We start from the raw sequence: 21285 nt of genomic DNA, 5'->3' as shown, positions 1-21285 counted from the left end.
ACCGAACCCATTTCCTGGCCAAGGGCCGCATTGACCACTCCTTTGAGGATATACTCCTGGCAACATGAAAATAATACTAATGAATTTCCAAAGAATGTGTAGCTACAAGATCTCTCTCAAATTAATTTCAATTTGATGCTTTATCTATATTATCAAAAGTTACCCAGAGTCACTTTTCTCTGTTCCATCTCTGGCTTGAATGAATTAGGAGACTTTCATTTGGTTTTTAGGAAAGTGGCCATATAACAGAATTCACCATATTTGTAAATTCACAGTCTTAAGCAGAAAAACTTAGTGGAAACTTCGAGAAGTTAAGTTTTATTTCAACTCAGTGGAAAAAATTAACAATAAAATATTTACGTAATAGTTTTTATCAGTTTATTAGCTACTACCATTCTTTGTGACCACATCATATATATTATTTTCCCTTTCCAGTCAAATAATAACTGTTGTTTGCTAATACTCTTTTTCCTAAAAAATAAAAAGTATCCTCTGATCTCCATTCGTAAGGTATGCTCTTTTGTGGAGCCCTGGGGTCTCACTTCTATCCCTTTCAGACTTGGTTCTATTAAAAATTAAATGTAAATATTAAATAGACACCTTCCTTAGCAGCTTTATTAATTTTTTATGTAAGTACTATTTCTATTTAAGAAGGCTCATAAAATGAGCAGTAGAAAAGATGCTGAAGCTTTTAATACACCTGAGAAATATATCTGTTTAGATTTCATAGGCCTAGAAACATTTCAGTCTTTCATTCAGTAAGTGTAATGTCTGTTACATGCTTAGTGTACATGGTGTTGGAAATACAAACAGGCAGAGGCCCTGACTGCAAAGAACTAACAATCTAGTAGAGAAGACAAGTTACAGACAATTATACTAGTGAAATAAGTTTCTATATCTTGTTTCTGTATCTTGTATCTAGATTTCAGTTTTTTCAAAACTCATCCCTTTGGAGGAAATGACCACATACAAGGGAGCTTAAAAATATTAAAAAAGGGACTCCTGGGTGGCTCAGTGGTTGAGTGTCTGCCTTTGGCTCAGGGCGTGATCCCAGAGTTCCAGAATTGAGTGCCATATTGGGTTCCCTGCATGGAATATGCTTCTCCCTCTCCCTGTGTCTCTGCCTTCTCTGTCTCTCACAAATAAATAAATAAATAAAATCTTAAAAAAAAAAACAACATTAAAAAATCCAGAATATTCATTCTCATCGAAAGTCTCACAGGACATTCCTAGATCAATATATATGGTCTTTCCCAAGATTCTACAAGCTGGAAGCTTGTCTAATATGACTTCCCACTACCTTTCTGAAATTCTTTCAACATAAGTAGGTTAGTAAAAAACACATTTTCAAATACCTGAGGAGTAGTAGGTTCCAAATCCTTAATTAAGTTATAAGCTTCTTGTACATCATCTGAAATACAAGAAATAAGTAACTAGACTAGTCTGGATTCCAACAAACTGCTCTGAAACAGTCCTGAAAAGGTAAGATCCTTTAGTATTCAAACGTTCGTGGGAAGTATGATTTGTTCTATCTGTCTTCTAACTCTCCATTAAGTTCAATGTGGAGTAATTATCCTAAAGATAACCAAATATCTTAGGAAACCTGTAAGTTATGAGGCACCTACAAAAATTCTCAAGAATACGGACTGAGTATTATATAGCAATGGCATTGTAATTATATAAGTAAAACGACCAATTTTTTTTAAAAGACAATATAAAGTATGTATGAGTGAGATGACAGGAAGTCTGGGATTTGCTTTAAGACGTTTCAGCAGTAAAAAGGGACAGGGAGAATGGATGAATGAATGGCAATATTTTGAAGATTGTTTGAAACTGAAATGAATATTTAGGTGTTCATTTTGGGTGTTTTGACTATTTTGCTTAGAATTTGAAAAATTTTGTAATAAAAATTAATTTCTAAAATATAAAAGATATTTAATTCTTGTCCAAATGCCTATTTCTTTGTGCTTATATATCAAATAGAACTGTTTGCAAGTTCATGTTCTTATTTTAATAAACACCCACATTTTCCGGATGCCTGGGTGGCTCAGAGGTTGAGCGTCTGCCTTTAGCTTAGGGCATTACCCTGGCCCCAGGATCAAGTCCCATATCGGGCTCCCTGCATGGAGCCTGCTTCTCCCTCTGCCTGTGTCTCTGCCTCTCTCTCTCTGTGTGTGTGTCTCTCATGAATAAATAAATAAAACCTTTAAAAAAAAAACACTCACATTTTCCTCGATGAGGAATATGTTGTCTGGTTGGTTTCTACCATGCACCTAAAAAGGCCCACACTGTTAGTACAAGGCCCATGACAGTGCTACCACCAATGCATGGTAGCTACTCTCCTATACTCAAAACTGTTAGATTGAAGACTGCTTAGGCATATGTCTAACATTTTTAACCTTACTTAGGGGCAGTGAATACCACATTCTCTTTGAATCATAATATTTCTCATAAGAAACTGGAAGTACAAAGAAACAGAAAGGCAGACAACCAAGGCAAATAAAAAATAGTTGATAAAAAAGACTCAAGAAAATGTGGATGTGCACTATAGGTAGGGAAACACCAGAAAAAGAACCACAAGAAAGGGGAGGGGAAAACAGTACAAAAATTGAAATAGAAAAAAAAAACTGAAATAGAATGGTTAGAGAACAAAAAGACAGAAAAAGAAGAGGAAAAAAGAAAAACAGAATGAGGGAGAAGGTTGGAAGCAAGAGAAGAGGAAAGAGAGGATAAAGAGAAAAGATACAACAAATAAGCACCAATAAATTTGTTCCCTCCTATGAATTTCAGCTAGAGATTAGATGTTCTAAAATATCTTATTATAAGCAAGACCAAAACAAATTATTCTTACCTTGACGAAGGTAGTAAATCACTAAGTTTAACCGAGCTTCAGGAATGACATCAACCAGAGGAGGCAAAACCTGCAAAGCCCCTTCACCTCCTCGAAAAACCACCTAGAGATAGAGTGAGTCTGTTATTATGGCAATAAGTATGAATACATTTATTGGTGGAAATGTTTAATTAAGGAGATACAACTTATAACTGGGCACTCATTTATTCTTTGAAAGGTTGAATATATTTCTGAAGTTCTCAGTATACACATGACCTTGACCCCATTGAAAACAAGCTATTTATCAAAATTGTAAGAAACAGAATAAAGGCATAAGCCTATTATACATTTCCTTTTCACAACAACTGCAGAAAACTCTTGAAGTACCCAAAAATTAATAATAAAACTTTTTTTCTAGACAGATAATCTGTATCAAAAATTCCACAAAGGGCAGCCCGGGTGGCTCAGGGGTTTAGTGCAGCCTTCAGCCCGGGGCGTGATCCTGGAGACCAGGGATCAAGTCCCACATTGGGCTCTCTGCATGGAGCCTGCTTCTCCCTCTGCCTAAGTCTCTGCCTCTCTCTCTCTCTCTTTCTCTGTGTCTCTAATGAATAAATAAATAAAATCTTAAAACAAAACAAAAACTCCACAAAGGGGGGCGCCTGGGTGGCTCAGTTGGTTAAGCATCCAACTCTTTTTATTATTATTTTTTAAGATTTTATTTATTTGAGAGAGAGAGACAGAGACAGAGACCCCAAGCACAGGGGGAGGGGCAGAGGGAGAAGCAGACTCCCTGCTGAGGGAACCCAACACGAGGCTCCATCCCAGGATCCTGAGATCATAACCTGTGCCGAAGGCCGAGGCTTAACTGACTGAGCCACCCAGGTGCCCCAAGTATCCAACTCTTGATTTTGGCTCAAGTCATGATCTCAGGGTTGTAGGATGGAGCCCCACATCAGGCTCTGCTAGTCATGGAGTCTGCCTGGGATTCCCTCTCCCTCTGGTCCTCCCTGCTCACTCTCTCTTTCTTTCACTAACAACAAATAAATGAACAAACTCCATGAAGGAATTTATATAACTTTTCCGAGCCTGTTTCCTCATTTCTAAATAGCGCTGATAATGTCTACCTTTCAGGATTATTATGATTGAATGAGTTAAAGTGGGCTAAATGTGTCGTGTAACATTTAACTCAGTAAATACTCATTAGCACCTACTATATGCCTGGGATTGTAGCAGGCACTGGGATTACAGCAGGAATGGATCACTCCCTTGTCACTACATAGGCTATACTCAAGTGGGGAGAGAGCCTCACACTGCAAACACATAAGTATATTGTCACACGACAGTAAATGCTATAGAGAAGAGCTAAAACAAAAATACCATTCAGAAAGGCAGTTTTGTGTGCTGCTATGTACCAAGAGCCTAGCACAGTGTCTGGCAAAGAGCAAGTTGTTTCACAAATAAATATACAGAAATCAAGGCCATCAGGCATGAACTACCTAATCTCTCTTTTGTAACTCAAAAATATCTACTTGGTCATCTTTCATGATTCTTCCTTATCTGAGATTTTCCCTTCTTTTGCCAAGATTCTTTTACCTGTTTTCTTGATATTGATTTAAAAAATAATAATTCCTGTATAATTAATATACAGTGTTATATTAATTTCAGGTGTACAATACAGTGATCCAACAATTCTATACATTCCTCAGTGCTCATCATAAGTGCACTCTTAATCCCTATCACCTATTTCCCCCATCCCCCCACCAAATCCCCTCTGGTAACCATTGGTTTGTTCTCTATAGTTAAGAGTCTGTTTTTTGGGTTGTCTCTTTTTTTCTTTGTTTCTTAAATTCCACATGAGTGAAATCATAGGTTATTTGTGTGTGTGTGTGTATATATATACACAGTTTTATATATATAAAAAACCTCTTCTTTATCCATTCATCTATTGATGGACATTGGGTTGCTTCCATATCTTGCCTTTGTAAATAATGCTGTGATAAACAGGGATGCATGTATCTTTTTTTAGTGTTTTCATGTTCTTTGGGCAAATATCCAGTAGCAGAATTACTGCATCACATGGTAATTTTATTTTTAATTTTCTGAGGATCCTCCTGTCTTCCAGAATGGCTACATAAGTTTGCATTCCCACCAACAGTGCATGAGGGTATTTTTTTCTCCGTACCCTTGCCAACATTTGTTGTTCGTTGTGCTTTTGATTTTAGCCATTCTGATAGGCAATGAGGTGACATCTCATTGTGGTTTCGATTTGCATTTCCCTGATAATGCTGGGAAGTGATGTTGAGCACCTTTTCATGTGCCTGTTAGCCATCTGTATGTGTCTTCTTTAGAGAAATGTCTGTTTATGTCTTCTGCCCAATTTTAAATTAGATTATTTGGGTTTTTACTCAGCCATTAGAAACAACAAATACCCACTATTTGCTTCGACAAGGTGGAGGGACCTGGAGGGTATTATGCTGAGTGAAATAAGTCAATCGGAAAAGGACAAACATTATATGGTCTCATTCATTTGGGGAATATAAAAAAATAGTGAAAGGGAATAAATGGAGAGGAGAGAAAATGAGTGAAAATATCAGTGAGGGTGACAAAACATGTAAGACACCTAACTCTGGGAAATGAATAAGGGGTAGTGGAAGGGGAAGTGGGTGGGGGGTTGGGGTGACTGGGTGATGGGCAATGAGGGAGGCACTGGGGGGGGTGAGCTATGTGTTATGCTATATATGTTGGCAAATTGAACTCCAATAAAACAATTTTTTTAAAAGATTTTTGGGGTTTTTTAGTGCTGAATTGTAGAAGTTCTTTTATTTATTTATTTATTTATTTATTTGTTTGTTTGTTTATTTATTTATTTATTTATTTATTTTTTAAAGTAGGCTCCATGCTGTGTGGAGCCCAAGGTGGGGCTTGAACTCATGACTCTAAGATCAAGACCCAAACTGAGATCAAGAGCCAGACACTTAGTCAACTGATCCACCCATGTGCTCCGAGTTGTTTAAGTTCTTTATACATTTTGGATACTAACTCCTTATTGGATATGCCATTTGCAAATATCTTTTCCATTCAATAGACTATCATCTTTTTGTTTGTTGTTTCCTTGGCTGTGCAGAAGCTTTTCATTTTGATGTAGTCCCAATAGTTTAATTGCTTTTGTTGCTCTTGCCTCAGGAGACATATCTAGAAAAATGTATGGCTGATGTCAGATTACTACCTGTGCTTTCTTCTGGGATGTTTATGGTTTTAGGTCTCACATTTAGATTCTTAGCGCATTTGGAATTTATTTTTGTGTGTAGTATAAGAGAATGGTCCAGTTTCACTCTTTTACATGTAGCTATCCAGTTTGCCCAACACCATTTGTTGAAAAGACTTTTTCCCATTGCATATTCTTGCCTCCTTTGTCGCAGATTAACTGACCATATAATTGTGGGTCTATTTCTGGTCTATCTATTCTGTTCTGTTGATTTACGTGTCTGTTTTTGTGCCAGTTTCACAGTATTTTGATTATTACAGCTTTGTAGTAAATCTTGAAATCTGTGTTTGGAATATCTCCAATTTTGTTCCTCTTTTTCGAGGTTGATTTGGCTACTTGGGGTCTCATGTAGTTCCATACAAATTTAGGAATGTTTGTTCTAGTTTTGTGAAAAATGCTGTTTAGTACTTTGATAGGGATTGCATTAAATATGTAGACTGCTTTGGGTAGTATGGACATTTTGACAATGTTTGTTCTCCCAATCTGTAGATCTCAAAACTTTTTTCTTTTTATCTCAAAACTTTTAACTCGACCTGGATCTTGTTTCTCTATTAATTATTCTACCTTCATTAGTCCTGGTGTTACTTCTCAACTTTAAACATTAACAAGGGTTTTTGCTCTTCCTCTCGGCACCATCATTCTGCCTGGAGAGTGCCCTGTTTTTCCTTCCTTTCAATGCCACACTTCAAAAGTGCGTGGCTTACTGCTTTAACCTTATTGTTCTTCACTCCTTAAGTCTGTTCTTAGCACACTAGTCAACTTACCCTCACAAGTCATGAATTAATCCCTATGACCAATTCAATGGACTCTTCTGTCCTCTTGCTCAATGATGTGTCTGTAGTTTAGACACTGATGGCCATAGAATGACCACAAAAGCATGATTTACTAAATGCTTACTATATGTGCTAGATACTGTGCAAAGCATCTTATATACATTACCTCATTGAATCCTCATAAGAAAATAAGGTAGATACTGTAATTTCCCCGAGGACACTGAGTCTCAACAATGCTAAGGGATTCACCCAAAGGTCCAAAGCTAGTACATGGTATAGCTTGATTTTGACTTCAAGTCTGACTACAAAAGCCAATGCTCAGAAAAATCATTTATATTGCTCAGTATATCTAGGCTTTGTTTTAAACTGTAAAAGTGGTATGTAATCATTGAGGAAAAAAACTTACATATAGTTTTACAAAAGGAAAAAGGACAATTTGCATACTCTCACTTGTCTCTTTAATCCCACTTTCCAAGGCTAATCTCTATTTGCTAGCTGATATACCCCTTCTAATCATATATACATATGGTGGTTCTTTACTCTGGCTGTATATTATTATTATTTTTTTGGCTGTATATTATATCCACCTGGGAAAACTTAAGAAAAATATTGATAGCTAAGCCCTAGCCCAATCATTAAAAATCTCTGGGGGGTGGAGCCCATGCATCATTATTTTTAAAAACCTCCCAGGTGATTAAAATGTGCAGTTGTAAATGGCATTGCATTATTTGGGTGCTTGTTCCCATCTCCCCTTTCTTGTCTTATCTGCTTATTCTCCTTCCTTCAGCTCCTTAAATACAGATGCTCTTTTGGGACCATCTTTTTCTCTGTTTTTAATCCTTTCTTCCGTGTATAGTTGTCAAGACTGAAGCTATCACTTCTCGTATGAAACTCCTGAACCTACTCTCTAGTCTTGATCTCTCTTCAAGCTTGATTTCCAGACTACTCTCTCTAACACATCATTCTCCACAAAAATTTAAGTTGATAAACTAGACGAGAAGTGAAAAGAGGCAGAAGCTCATAAAACAAGCAATCCAGAGAAAATTATATCTGTGATGGAGGCCTGAATTAGAGAAGGAATGGAATAAATATAAGACTTTGCCAAAAAAGGGATCCCTGGGTGGCGCAGCGGTTTAGCGCCTGCCTTTGGCCCAGGGCGCGATCCTGGAGACCCGGGATCGAATCCCACGTCAGGCTCCCGGTGCATGGAGCCTGCTTCTCCCTCTGCCTGTGTCTCTGCCTCTCTCTCTCTCTCTGTGACTATCATAAATAAATAAAATTTAAAAAAAAATTAAAAAAAAGACTTTGCCAAAAAAGAATCAAGAGGATTAAGTGAACAATCAGGTATCAGATAAAAAGGAGAGGAGAGAGTCTAAAGCAGTTATGGTTTCATCATGGTACCAGGAAAACTAGTGGTAAAGAGAGGAATAAAGAAATCAGAAGGAAAAGGTGTAGCTATTATTAATGCCACTTTCAGATGAGGAATCTGAAACTCAGCAATATTATGTGATTTTCCCAATGTCTACAGGTGTCTGAGTTGAAAGCAGTTGCTCTGTATCCACAATATTGCATGATCAATTAAACTTAATGTGAACATGATTTTATCCATGGCCATCATAATCCAGCCTTAAAACTGACTGCTTCTTCACTTTTTCACTATGACCTTCTTTTTTCACTATGCCCCAGCACACACCTTCTGTTCTACTAAGCTTAGCCTGCTCACACCCTTTCACATATGTCATTTTCATTCAAACTCCATATCCTTGACTTCAACGAACCCTCTAAATCTCAGCCATCCTTCAAAGATGAACTCAAATTGGACTTCCACCAGAAAATCCTTCCTGTTTATTTTAACCCACAGGGGTTACATATTCCCTGGTCTTTGCCAACAAAATGAACACTTGGACCTACACTACCTTGCACTTCTTTCTCAATGTTATGTATGTATTACTGCCCTCCCAGTAAGAGTTTCCTTGAGGAAAGGATCTGATATCTGAAACTTAATTTTCTCTCCCCCATAGCAAGGAGGAGTCCACTTGGAGTAGAGAAGTATCTGCTACAACATCTCCCTTCATTCATCCATCTAACTGCTGTGATATTATTGAAGTAGGATAAGCTCAGTTCAGTCAAAACAGGAAACTGCTATTCACCAGATTGTGCCTGATGAGTTCTTTAGCAAATTCAAAGGAAGAAGAAGCGTTGTCCATCAAGCTTTTGAGTTCTGCCTGAAATGGAAAAAGGAAAGGCTTAGGAAAATGATAAGTATATAGTTATTATACCACATATTTGCACCATGTTTTATAGTTTATGAGAAATTTAACATGCCATTTCATTCATATTTCATCTGTTCCTCAGGACTCTTACAGTCAGTGTGATTTTTAGCCTCATTTTACAGATGAGAACATTGGGGCTTATAAACAGTAAATGATGTGAACATTACAACAAGTGGCAAGTTTGAAACTGGTAAGCCTAAGTCTGAAGGCTCCTACTTAATCTTTTCTTAAGAGTCAAAGGTGATAAAGGAACTAAACTTTTGACAACTGAGATTGATTCTTAAATCTGACCATTCTACCTATATCCTAAATTCTCATAGTACCTTCTTCCTGCTGTTTTGGCCTTTATTTACATAGCAAAATTAAAATATTTTCTCCTATTACTTATTAGACCTATCAGATCTCTTCTGTATTCTCTTACCCCCTTAAATCCCCATAGAACAAATGCTCTGCCATTTCCAGCATCTTCACTGACACCCTAGATTCACTTACCCTACCTCATCTTTCTTATTCCTACCTTGCCAATCTATAATTTTGAGTAATCTTCCTCTCCTCTTTTTCTACTTTCATCAGCTAGGCAGCTAAACTTCTCAGGATAAAATAATTAAATTCTTGATTGTTCTCACTAACCACTACAAACTTGTTCTACTAGTCTCATATGAGATTACACATCTACCTCAGCAACCTTTTTATTAATCCCTTTTCTTGTCCACAGCAGCAATTTCCAAAGTGTTCAATAATATTAGACTAGATCAGCAGTCTTCAAGCTTTTTGATCTCAGGGTCTCTTTTATAATCTTAAAAATTATTAAGGATCCCAAAGAGCTTTTGTTTATATGGGCTACAGCCCACATAAATAGCCCATAGTACAGTATATACTGTATTAGAAATTAAAACAGAAATTTTAAAGTATTCAATTAATCAAAAATAATAATATGGGATGCCTGGGTCCCAACCACTCAGCGGCTGAACGTCTCCTGTGGCTCAGGGTGTGATCCCAGAATCTGGGATCGAGTCTCAAATTGGGCTCCTTGCGTGAAGCCTGCTTCTCCCTCTGCCTGGGTCTCTGCCTCCTGCCCTCTCTCTTTGTGTCTCTCATGAATAAATAAATATTTAAAAATAATAGTAATAATAAACTTACTACACATTAACATAAATATTTTTCATTTAAGGAAACTGCATTTACAAAACAAAAACTTAGAAGAGTAGTACTGTTTTGTATTTTTGAAAATCTCTTTAATGTTTGGCTTAAAAGAGGACAGCTAGATTGGAATGTTTGTATCTGCATTTGATATATTTTAAAATTATGCTGTCTCTAGAAAGCTTCACTGCACACTTGAGCAAATGAAAGTGAAAAGACAAAATCTTACAGTATTATGAGGACAGTTCTGATTTCAGACAGGGCCAGCCAGAACCAGGGCTGAGCCAAGTGAGATGCCTAGGGCACATAATTTAAAGCAGCACTCACTACAGATGAAAAGATGTTCAACATCATTAGTCATTAGAGAAATACAAATCAAAACCACAATGAGATTCCACTGCACGTCCAACAGAATGGTTAGAATTAAAAGTCAGATAATACCTGCTGGCAAGGATATAGAGAAACTGAATTCCTATACACCACTGGTGGGAATATAAACTGGCATAGCTACTCTGTAAAATGGTCTGACAGTTTCTCAATTAAATACAGAGTTCTAGGGCAGCCCTGGTGGTGCAGCGGTTTAGCGCCGCCTGCAGCCCAGGGCATGATCCTGGAGACCTGGGATCGAGTCCCGAGTCGGGCTCTCTGCATGGAGCCTGCTTCTCCCTCTGCCTGTGTCTCTGCCTCTCTCTCTCTCTCTCTCTCTCTCTCTCTGCATCTCTATGAATAAATAAATAAAATCTTAAAAAAAAATACAGAGTTCTATATAACCCAGCAATTCCACTCCTAGGCATATACCCAAGAGAAATGGACCGCTGCGCCACCGGGGCTGCCCCTGGAGTTTCTTTCTGAGTTAATGAAAATGCTCTAAAACTGTGGTGGTGGGATCCCTGGGTGGCGCGGCGGTTTAGCGCCTGCCTTTGGCTCAGGGTGTGATCCTGGAGACCGGGGATCGAGTCCCACATCCAGCTCCCTGCATGGAGCCTGCTTCTCCCTCTGCCTGTGTCTCTGCCTCTCTCTCTCCCCCCCCCCCCCTGCCTATCATAAATAACTAAAATTAAAAAAAAAAAAACCTGTGGTGGTGATTGCAATATATCTGTGAATATACTAAAAACCAATGAATTATACCCTTTAAAATGCTGAATTATAGAGTCTATGAGTTATATTTCAATGAAGCTATTAAAAAATAAAACTATAGGAATCCCTGGGTGGCGCAGCAGTTTGGCGCCTGCCTTTGGCCCAGGGCACGATCCTGGAGACCCGGGATCGAGTCCCACATCGGGCTCCCGGTGCCTGGAGCCTGCTTCTCCCTCTGCCTGTGTCTCTGCACCCCCCCCCCCCGTGATTATCATAAAAACAAAACAAAACAAAAAAACTATAGAGCAGCCTCAGTGGTCCAGCGGTTTAGCGCCGCCTTCAGCCCAGGGTGTGATCCTGGAGACCCGGGATCGAGTCCCACGTCGGGCTCCCTGCATGGAGCCTGCTTCTCCCTCTGCCTGTGTGTCTCTGCCTCTCTCTCTCTCTCTCTCTCTCTGTGCCTCTCATGAATAAATAAATAAAATCTTTAAAAGATAAAATAAAACTATAAATAAAAGATATGGGTCATCTTATCCATGTTAGAATGAAAAATGACCTTTCCAAAAGCAGGACACCAATGATAGAAACCATGTAAGAAATAATCTATATGAAACATATCCTTTTCCATTCAAATTTTCTGTCCTTATATTTAAAACATATATTAGGGTTTTGTCTTCTCAATCTAATTTGTCAATCTTTGTCTTTTAATTGAGAAATCAAACCTTTTAGATATAATTATAGGGATGCCTGGCTTGCTCAGTCGGGGGAGCATGCAATATCTTGGTCTTGTTTGAGTCCCATGCTGGGTGTAGAGATTACTTAAAAAATATTGAAAAAAATAAATATAACATAATTATAGATAATTTGGATTTGAAAAAAGGTAAAACAATAAGGCTTTTATTTTTTAAAATATTTTATTTAAAAAAATAAGATTTTATTTATTCATGAGAGACACAGAGAGAGGCAGAGACATAGGCAGAAGGAGAAGCAGGCTTTTGGCAGGGAGCCGGATGTGGGACTCGATCCCTGAACCCAGGATCCTGCCTTGAGCTGGAGGCAGATGCTCAACCATGAGCTACCCAGGCGTCCCTATTTCATTTTTTTAAAGATTTTGGGCAGCCTGAGTAGCTCAGCGGTTTAGCGCCACCTTCAGTCCAGGGCCTGATCCTGGAGAGCTGGGATGGAGTCCCACCTCAGGCTCCTGGCATGGAGCCTGCTTCTCCCTCTGCCTCTGTCTCTGCCTCTCTCTCTTTCTCTCTCTCTGTGTCTCTCATAAATTAATAAACAAAATCTTTAAAAAAATAGAGATTTTATTTATTTGACAGAGAGATAGAGAAGGTCAGAGAGCACAAGTGGGGGTAAGGGCAGAGGGAGAAGAAGATTCCCTGTGGAGCAAGTAGCCGGATGCTGGGCTTGATCCCAGGACCCGGGGACTAAGACCTGACCCGCAGGCAGACAAGTTAATTGAAGGAGCCACCCAGGCGCCTCAACAATAAGGCTTTTAACCAGGGTTGCCTGGCTGGTTCAGTCAGAAGAGCATGTGACTCCTGATCTCCAGGTCATGAGTTCAAGCCCCACACAGGGAGAAGAGATTAAATATTTTTTTAAAATAAACAAAAAAAGGGATGCCTGGGTGGCTCAGCGGTTTAGCATCTGCCTTCAGCCCAGGGCATGATCCTGGAGTCCCGGGATTGAGTCCCACATCAGGCTATCTGCATGGAGCCTGCTACTCCCTCTCCCTGTGTCTCTGCCTCTCTCTTTCTCTGTGTCTCTCATGAATAAGTAAATAAAATCTTTAAAAAAATAATAAATAAACAAAAAAAGAAGATAATACCAGTGAATATGATCTTGGGCCAGGAAATCATCTTAAACAAGACACAGAAAGCATCAAACATAAAGGAAAAGATAGCTTTGACAATATTTCTGCCTGCAAAACCTGTGATAATTGTGAATATTTAAAAATGTGAAAGTTTACTATGTACATCAAATTAGGGACTTTACATATGTTGTATCATTTAATCTTCACAGCAATTTATAATAAGTCAGTCTATTACCTTCCTTATTTTGCAAATGATGCTTAAGGAGTTAAGGTAGTTCACCAAAAGCCACACAGCTACCGTGTGGAATTTAGGGTCTAACTGATTTCAAAGCTCCTGCTCTTAATCACTATCGTAGAGGCTTTCCCAGTTTGGGGGGAAAAGTTCTTCTAACTCATTATCTTCTAAAATTAGCATTCTCCTTCCTTTCATCAGCATCTTATAGTCACTGCTTCTATAGCTCTATGATTTACTTATCATCTCTCTGCCATAGTCTTTATGACAAATCCCAATCCAAGCAATTACCACCCATTCCTCATTTCTGTCATCTAACTTCAACTCCCAATAATAACGATAATACTAATCAGACTGGTAAATCCTAGTTATGAAATCCAATGACTTTTTCTCAATCTTCATTTTATTGACCTCTTTTAAACTTCCTCCTTCTTTAAACACAAGTCTCCCTTAATTTCTTAGTCATACTGACTCATTCATCCAACGCTTAGTTGACATCAACTCTGTGTGTGCATTATGCCAGGTACCAGATACGCATGTCAAAAGACACAGTATCAATCCTCAATAAACTTGTCTACATGAAAGATAATCAGGCAATTATCAAATATATATACATATATATATATATATATATATATAAATCCATCTATTTATATACATATAATCACATATAAGAGAATAGAAGAAAGTACCCCTAAATTTACAGTTAAGTATATAGGCTTTAGAGTCAGATAGACAAGTCAGATAGAGATCTGAATTTGTCACATGTTAGTTGTAAAACTTTGGGCAAGTTATTTAAAGTACTTCAAAAATTCAGTGAATCATTACAGATTATGTCATGCTTACTACAGAAGAGCAGAATGCTATTCGTGTTTGTGAAGAGAATGAACCATAGAATGCTGAGCCTATTATACAAATTACTAGAGGAATGCGTGATTTTTAAGTGGTTTAATAAAACTATCAGCAAACACAAACTATATTCTACAGCTAACAACCCCCCCTCAAAAAAAGGCTTGTCAGGGTACATTTGACATAGTCGTCTACTGCTTGAATACATTATAAAATTAATATGTAAACTACAGACACGCCTGGGTGGTTCAGTGGTTGGGCATCTACCTTCGGCTCAGGGTGTGATTCTGGGGTCCTGGGATCGACTCCCACATTGGGCTCACTGCATGGAGCCTGCTTCTCCCTCTGCCAGTGTCTCTGCCTCTCTCTCTCTCTGTGTCTCTCATGAATAGATAAATAAAATATTTAAAAAAAAACAGTAATATGGGGATCCCTGGGTGGCTCAGCGGTTTAGCGCCTGCCTTTGGCCCAGGGCGCGATCCTGGAGTCCCGGGATCGAGTCCTGCGTCGGGCTCCCGGCATGGAGCCTGCTTCTCCCTCTGCCTGTGTCTCTGCCTCTCTCTCTCTCTCTCTCTCTCTCTCTCTAGGTCTATCAAAAATAAATAAATAAATAAATAAATAAATAAGTAAATAAATAAGTAAATAAATAAATAAATAAATCTTTAAAAAAACCCAGTAATATGTAAACTACACACACATAATTTCAAATGAAAAACCATGTCTTTTGGGGGATAGGAAATGCAGTGTGGTGCCTCCTGACTTGCATCATGCTAGAGAATATCAGTTAAATATGCTACGCATACCAGACTATGGAAAGAACACGTGCAGACAAAATGTAAACATCGAATAGACTGGAAAAAACTGGCAAAGTCCCCAAGATTAACTCAAGGTAGAAAGGCAAGAATGTATTTCTTTTATTTGCTCTTACCACAGGCCAAAAACTCTGAAGAGATCAAATTGCAAACCAGTTTACTATTGAACTGCTGATGCTAGAAACCAGCCAATTGGGCAGACTCCAGGGACTCTTTAGTTGAAGTAAGTACACCCAGGAATGTGTTGTAGATAACATATAAATGGACTGCTCAATTGCACACTAAGCAATTGAAGTGGCTGGCATTTGTACGGCCACAACAGATCACTTTTATTGACATAAGCCACAAAAAGTGAATCTGGGCCTATGATAAGGACACATGCTTTCCACTCTGCCCCTCTCTCACAATTACTAAATACTGTTTCACTCAGGAGCTGAGTCTGCTGTCAGCTAAAGTATGGCAATAATGTCCCTTGCTATTAAATTTTCACAGTGAATTTTGCCTTGATGGAATTAATTTGTTGATTTCAGTTCCTTTCCCTCCTCCTTCAGGGGCACGATGCCAGCTAGAACCGCTTTTTGGGCAAGGGTAGGATTTTAAAATTTTGACACATGCACAAACATTACATTTGAATTTTGGTGGCTTCTGACATCAACTAAAGTAATGGTTGAGAAAGTAATTTCCAAGCATGGTGCCCCTCACACAGTTAACTTAACAATAACCTGTATAGGGGCATCTGGCTGGCCTAGTTGGAAAAGTGTGCAAGTCTTGATCTCAGGGTTGTAAGACTGAGCCCCATGGTAGGTATAGAGATTACTTTAAAAACTAAAATCTTTTTAAAAAATCACCTGCTTATTATATAAATAAATATCTGTAAATAGATAAAACTTAAGATAGAACATGTCCTCTTTTTTCTCTCTCTGTATATGTGTGTGAGTGTGTAGTGAAAAATAAAAGAGGGTCCCACGTATGGGATAAAGAGAATTTATCCACAGGATTGTCAGGGAAACTAAATAATAGATACAAAGCATTCTGCAAAGTGCCTAGAAGTTAGGTAATTTCTAAATATTTATAAAATATTTACCACTAATGCCTTTAAAAGAGATGCTAACTTATAACAAACAGAATAAGGCATTCCAGGAAACGAGAATGTCATAAGCTATGATAGTAGGAGAGCATGGTGTGTGGAACAATGTTGGTGGCTAGACTGGAAAGGACAAGGCTAGAGGCAGGGAAATTATTTAAAGAACCGAAATAAGAGATGTACCCAGACTAGAGCAGTGGTAGAGGAGAAGGGACAGATCAAAGAAATATCTAGGACGTAGAACTTAATGAACTGGTAGGTGATTACATAGAGGGGGAGAGTGAAGAAAAAGACTGATGGAAATCCTAGGTTTATGACGTGATTTACATGCTGGTAACAATAAACCACAGAGCCACAAACCTATTTTAGAGGAAGAAGCAGAACTGTTCAGTTTCGACATAAATTTAAGTTAATGTAAAGCATCTAGGTAAAGATCATCTACAATACATTAGACACACAGAATTCAAAAGTCACCATTTTTTTTAGAATATCCAATCAATATAAATAGTTGATTCTCATAGAATCACCTTAGCAATAACAAAGGGATATTATATTAATCAGGAATTACAGATAGTAGAGTCTTATGAATAACCCAGAAAGTATAGGGTTATTCAAACTGGAATTAAAAACACATTTCCATCACTACCTCAGCTGCTTTGCCGTTGTAAAGGCGAAAATGATTACAGGCCTTAAGATTGAGTGCGATGGTGCTATCAGGAATTTGCTGAAGGTAAACTGCCAGAACTTCTTGAGACACATCATAGTAATCCAACTTGTAGTAACATAGGGCCACATAAACATTGAGGGCAAGGTATTCCCTATTAGATGAAAGAATTAAGGGTTAAAGTTTAAGTCTACTTCATAGTAAGATTGTCAAACTACAAAGACTTTTTTAATGGTTCAAATGGACAACCAGTAAAGAGAACATGAATTTGCCTTTTGAAGAAAGAAGGCAAGATATCATCAGTGCAATATTTTTCTTTTGTATTATAATATTTGGGTGTTTTAATTTAAGTAGAATGAGAGATGACAACTAAAGAAGAAAGGGAAGCATCCAACTCCTACTAGTTCATGTTAAAAAGACTAACATATGCTATCACTGGGCAAAACTGTAAATAAGCGTACACCATACAGAGAACAGACACTCAAAGCAAACAGACTTGATGACTGAGAAGAGGAATGGGTGAGGTGCAGGTAAGCAAAAGAGGAGAAGGCAGGTGGATGAGATCTTTTTGGGAAGTGGAAGAGAGACCCAGTGGGCAGTGATAAAGTTGGAATCTTCATTCTTCAGAATGGTTTATTTCTAATTTTGTCAGCAAGTTCCCCTCAATCTAATACAATGCTGAAATGATGCATTTAGACCATGCATTTTCAACAGGGGCCACATCATCCCCAAGGGGTAAAAAAATCCTTATGAAAAAGTGGAAAATTGTACTCATTTTAAGTATAAAGCATAGATATACGTTCAGTACATAAATGGACATACATTATATCTGTGGTTTTAAAATTTCATGAGAGAGTGATGGAGGCAGGAGGAGCCTAAAAGGGCTCCTTGGAAGGATGATAGTGAAATAAAAGTGGAGAAATCCTGATCTGGAGAATACGGAGTTCTTAATCTGACTACATTATCAGCTAAATGGATTTGAACACATGGTGATTAGATTGGAAGGACACTAGGTCCTCAGTCCAAACAGTTACAGAAAAAGCTAACAAAATGAGATTGTGAGTTTTCAATAGACATGGAAAGACACAGACCTGTTATCTAGCAGTATTCGCTTATAAATATCAATAGCTTCTTGGTAATGAGATCGCATATAGTGGATTGAGGCCAAACTGAGTTGATCTTCTGTGATATCTTGAAGATTCTGATGAAAGTTCATCAACTTCTTCTCATCATTAAACTAAAATTGTCAAAGGGAAGAAGACATGTAAAGTTTCATACTAGAGTACAGTTAATCAACACCTATGGTACAGAGATTTTAATTCCTGGCCCTCCAGCCATCTTGTCTCTTAGTTCTCCCTCTTTCTCTTCAGTTCCTTATCTTCTTCTCTCTGTCTCTCCTTCAAAAAAAAGGATGAAAACAGCCTGTGGAGGCATAGCCTTGACAATGGAAAGCCTTTGAGACACAATTATATTAATTATTTGACCTCTCCTTCATCTTCTTCCTTTCCTTTTTCCCCCGTGTTATCATTTTTATATCCTGTTTCATAGTAAGGTAGAAAATGTTAAAGTATGTGAAGAGAGACACCCGGGGGGTTCAGTGTGTTGAATGTCCAGCTCTAGATTTCAGCTCAGGTCATGATCTCAGGGTTATGGGATCAAGCCCTGCATTGGACTCTGCTCAACGGGGAGTCTGCTTCTCTCCTTCTCCCTCTCTGTGGGTCTTTCTCCCCAACCCTCACTTGCTCTCTTTCTCTCTCTCTCAATGAATAAATAAATCTTTAAAAATGTTTTTTAAAAAGTATGTAAAGAGATATAATAGACAAATATTAAACAAAAGGGAGTGGTGTAGCTATACAAATATGACAAAGTAGACTTTATGTGGAGAGGAATTTTTAGAGATAAAGAGAGACATTTTATAATGATGTTTCAATCCACTGGAAGGACAGAACAATTCTAAACTTGTAAGTACTTTATGTTAAGAGTCTGAAAAACATGTAACACAAAAACTGAAAGAACTAAATAGAGATGGATAATTATACTGTGAAATTTTTAAATGTGCTAAGAATAATTATTTTCATATAATGGCTATGGATGATTTGATAAACTCTTAGTAAAATAATTTAGCAATATCAATTAAAAACTTTATTTTTTAAAAAAAGATTTATTTATTTATTTATTTATTTATTTATTTATTTGAGAGAGAGAGAGAGAGAGAGAGAGAGAGAGAGAGAATACATGCCTGCAAGTGGGGAGAGGAGCAGAGGGAGAGGGAGAGAGAGACTCCCAAGCAGGCTCCATGCTGAGTGCAGAGCCCAATGTGGGGCTTGATTCCATCATCCTGAGTTCATGACCTGAGTGGAAATCAAGAGTTAGATGCCTAACTGAATAAGCCATCCAGACGACCTGTCAATTAAAGCCTTTAAAGTTGTTCAAATTCAATAACTCACTAAGCCCATTCCTATGTTGTTCAGAATAACATTTTTATAATTAAAATTAAAACAATCTAAATGGGATTGATTCTTCTTTTTTTAAATTTTTATTTATTTATGATAGTCACATAGAGAGAGAGAGAGAGGCAGAGACATAGGCAGAGGGAGAAGCAGGCTCCATGCACCAGGAGCCCGATGTGGGATTCAATCCCCGGTGTCCAGGATCGCGCCCTGGGCCAAAGGCAGGCGCTAAACTGCTGCACCACCCAGGGATCCCCTGGGATTGATTCTTTGACTTCTCTTTCTACTTTATTGGTGTATACATCTATTGAAATGATCATATGGTTCTTATCCTTTCCTTTACTAATTAATGTGGTGTATTACACTGATTAACTTGTGAAAACTGAACTGCCCTTGCAGCCCAAAAGATAAATCCCACTTAATCATGGTGAATGATTCTTTAAATGTACTATTGGATTTGGTTTGCTAATATTTTATCGAGAATTTCTGCCTCCCTGTTCATCAGGGATATTGGCCTGTAGTTCTCTTTTTTAGTGGAGTCTATCTGGTTTTGGTATCAGGGTAATGCTGGCCTCATAAAATAAAATTAACAACACAAGAAACAACAGGTATTAGCAAGGGTATGGAGAAAAAGGAACGAACCCTCTGCACTGTGGGTGGGAATGCAAACTGGTGCAGCCACTCCGGAAAACAGTATGGAGGTTCCTCAAAATGGTAAAAATAGAACTATCCTAGATCCAGCAACTGCACTACCAGGTATTTAACCAAAGGATACAAAAATACAAAGGATACAAAAATAATAATTCAAAGGGAGGGGATCCCTGGGTGGCTCGGCGGTTTAGCACCTGCCTTTGGCCCAGGGCACGATCCTGGGGACCCGGGATCAAGTCTCGCGTCGGGCTCCCGGCATGGAGCCTGCTTCTCCCTCTGCCTGTGCCTCTGCCTCTCTATGTCTATCATGAATAAATAAATAATTTTAAAAAAATAATTCAAAGGGATACATATATACTCTGATGTTTATAGCAGCATTATTTACAGTAGCCAAATTATGGAAAGAGCCCAAATGTCCATCAACTGATAAATGGATAAAGAAGAGGCGGTGCGTATTTATATATGTTATACATATATAGATGGATATATATGCGTGTATATGCATAATGGAATATAACTCAGCCATAGAAAAGAATGAAATTTTGCCATTTGGGGCAAGGCAACATGGATGGATCTAGAAAGTGTAATGCCAAGTAAGATATATCAGTTAGAGAAAGACAAATACCATATGACTTCACTCATATGTGGAATTTGAGAAAAAAAACAGGGACACCTGGGGGGGGGGGCCTCAGGGCTTGAGTGTCTGCCTTTGGCTCAGGGTGTGATCCTAGGGTCCTAGGATTAAGCCCACATCAGGCTCCCCACAGGGAGCCTACTTCTCTCTCTGCCTATGTCTCTGCCTCTCTCTCTCTCTCTGTGTCTCTCATGAATAAATAAAATCTTAAAAAAAAAAAAAAAGAGAAACAAAACAAATGAGCCATAGGGAAAAGAAGAGAGGGACAAGCAAACCAAGAAACAGACCCTTAATGATGGTACCAGAGGGGAGATGGGTGGGAGGGATGGATTAAATATGGTATGGGGATTAGGGATGCATTTGTGATAATCACCAGGTGTTGTATATAAGTATTAAAAAATTAAAGATAGGGATCCCTGGGTGGCGTAGCGGTTTGGCACCTGCCTTTGGCCCAGGGCGCGATCCTGGAGACCCGGGATCGAATCCCACATCGGGCTTCCGGTGCATGGAGCCTGCTTCTCCCTCTGCCTGTGTCTCTGCCTCTCTCTCTCTCTCTCTCTGTGTGTGTGTGACTATCATAAATAAATAAAAATTAAAAAAAAAATAAAAATTAAAAAAAAATAAATAAAAATAAAAATAAAAAAATAAAAAATAAAAAATTAAAGATAAATACATACATATAATCTAAAAGTCAAATAACTAGGAAACATTAAATAAATTATGATGTAT

The 21285-nt window shown here is 38.2% G+C and overlaps 1 protein-coding gene across 2 annotated transcripts in view; it reads right to left on the bottom strand.

The window, feature by feature from the left end:
- IFT56 (intraflagellar transport 56) overlaps nt 1-21285 on the bottom strand; it is a 51033-nt gene that overhangs the window by 17871 nt on the left and 11877 nt on the right. Inside the window, exons 6-11 of one of the 2 annotated variants that reach the window (XM_055335513.1) lie at nt 17913-18058; nt 16804-16975; nt 9022-9096; nt 2852-2954; nt 1356-1411; nt 3-56 (exon numbers count right to left, since the gene is read on the bottom strand). In XM_055335513.1, the coding sequence (XP_055191488.1) occupies nt 3-56; nt 1356-1411; nt 2852-2954; nt 9022-9096; nt 16804-16975; nt 17913-18058 (606 nt within the window). The remainder of the gene's footprint in view (nt 1-2; nt 57-1355; nt 1412-2851; nt 2955-9021; nt 9097-16803; nt 16976-17912; nt 18059-21285) is intronic. The other variant, XM_055335515.1, reaches the window with a different exon arrangement.

This window comes from Nyctereutes procyonoides, unplaced genomic scaffold (genome assembly GCF_905146905.1).
Source record: "Nyctereutes procyonoides isolate TBG_1078 unplaced genomic scaffold, NYPRO_anot_genome, whole genome shotgun sequence".
Lineage (NCBI taxonomy): Eukaryota > Metazoa > Chordata > Mammalia > Carnivora > Canidae > Nyctereutes > Nyctereutes procyonoides.
Note: the sequence above shows the minus strand (reverse complement) of the source record. Positions and strands in the feature narration are given on the sequence as shown.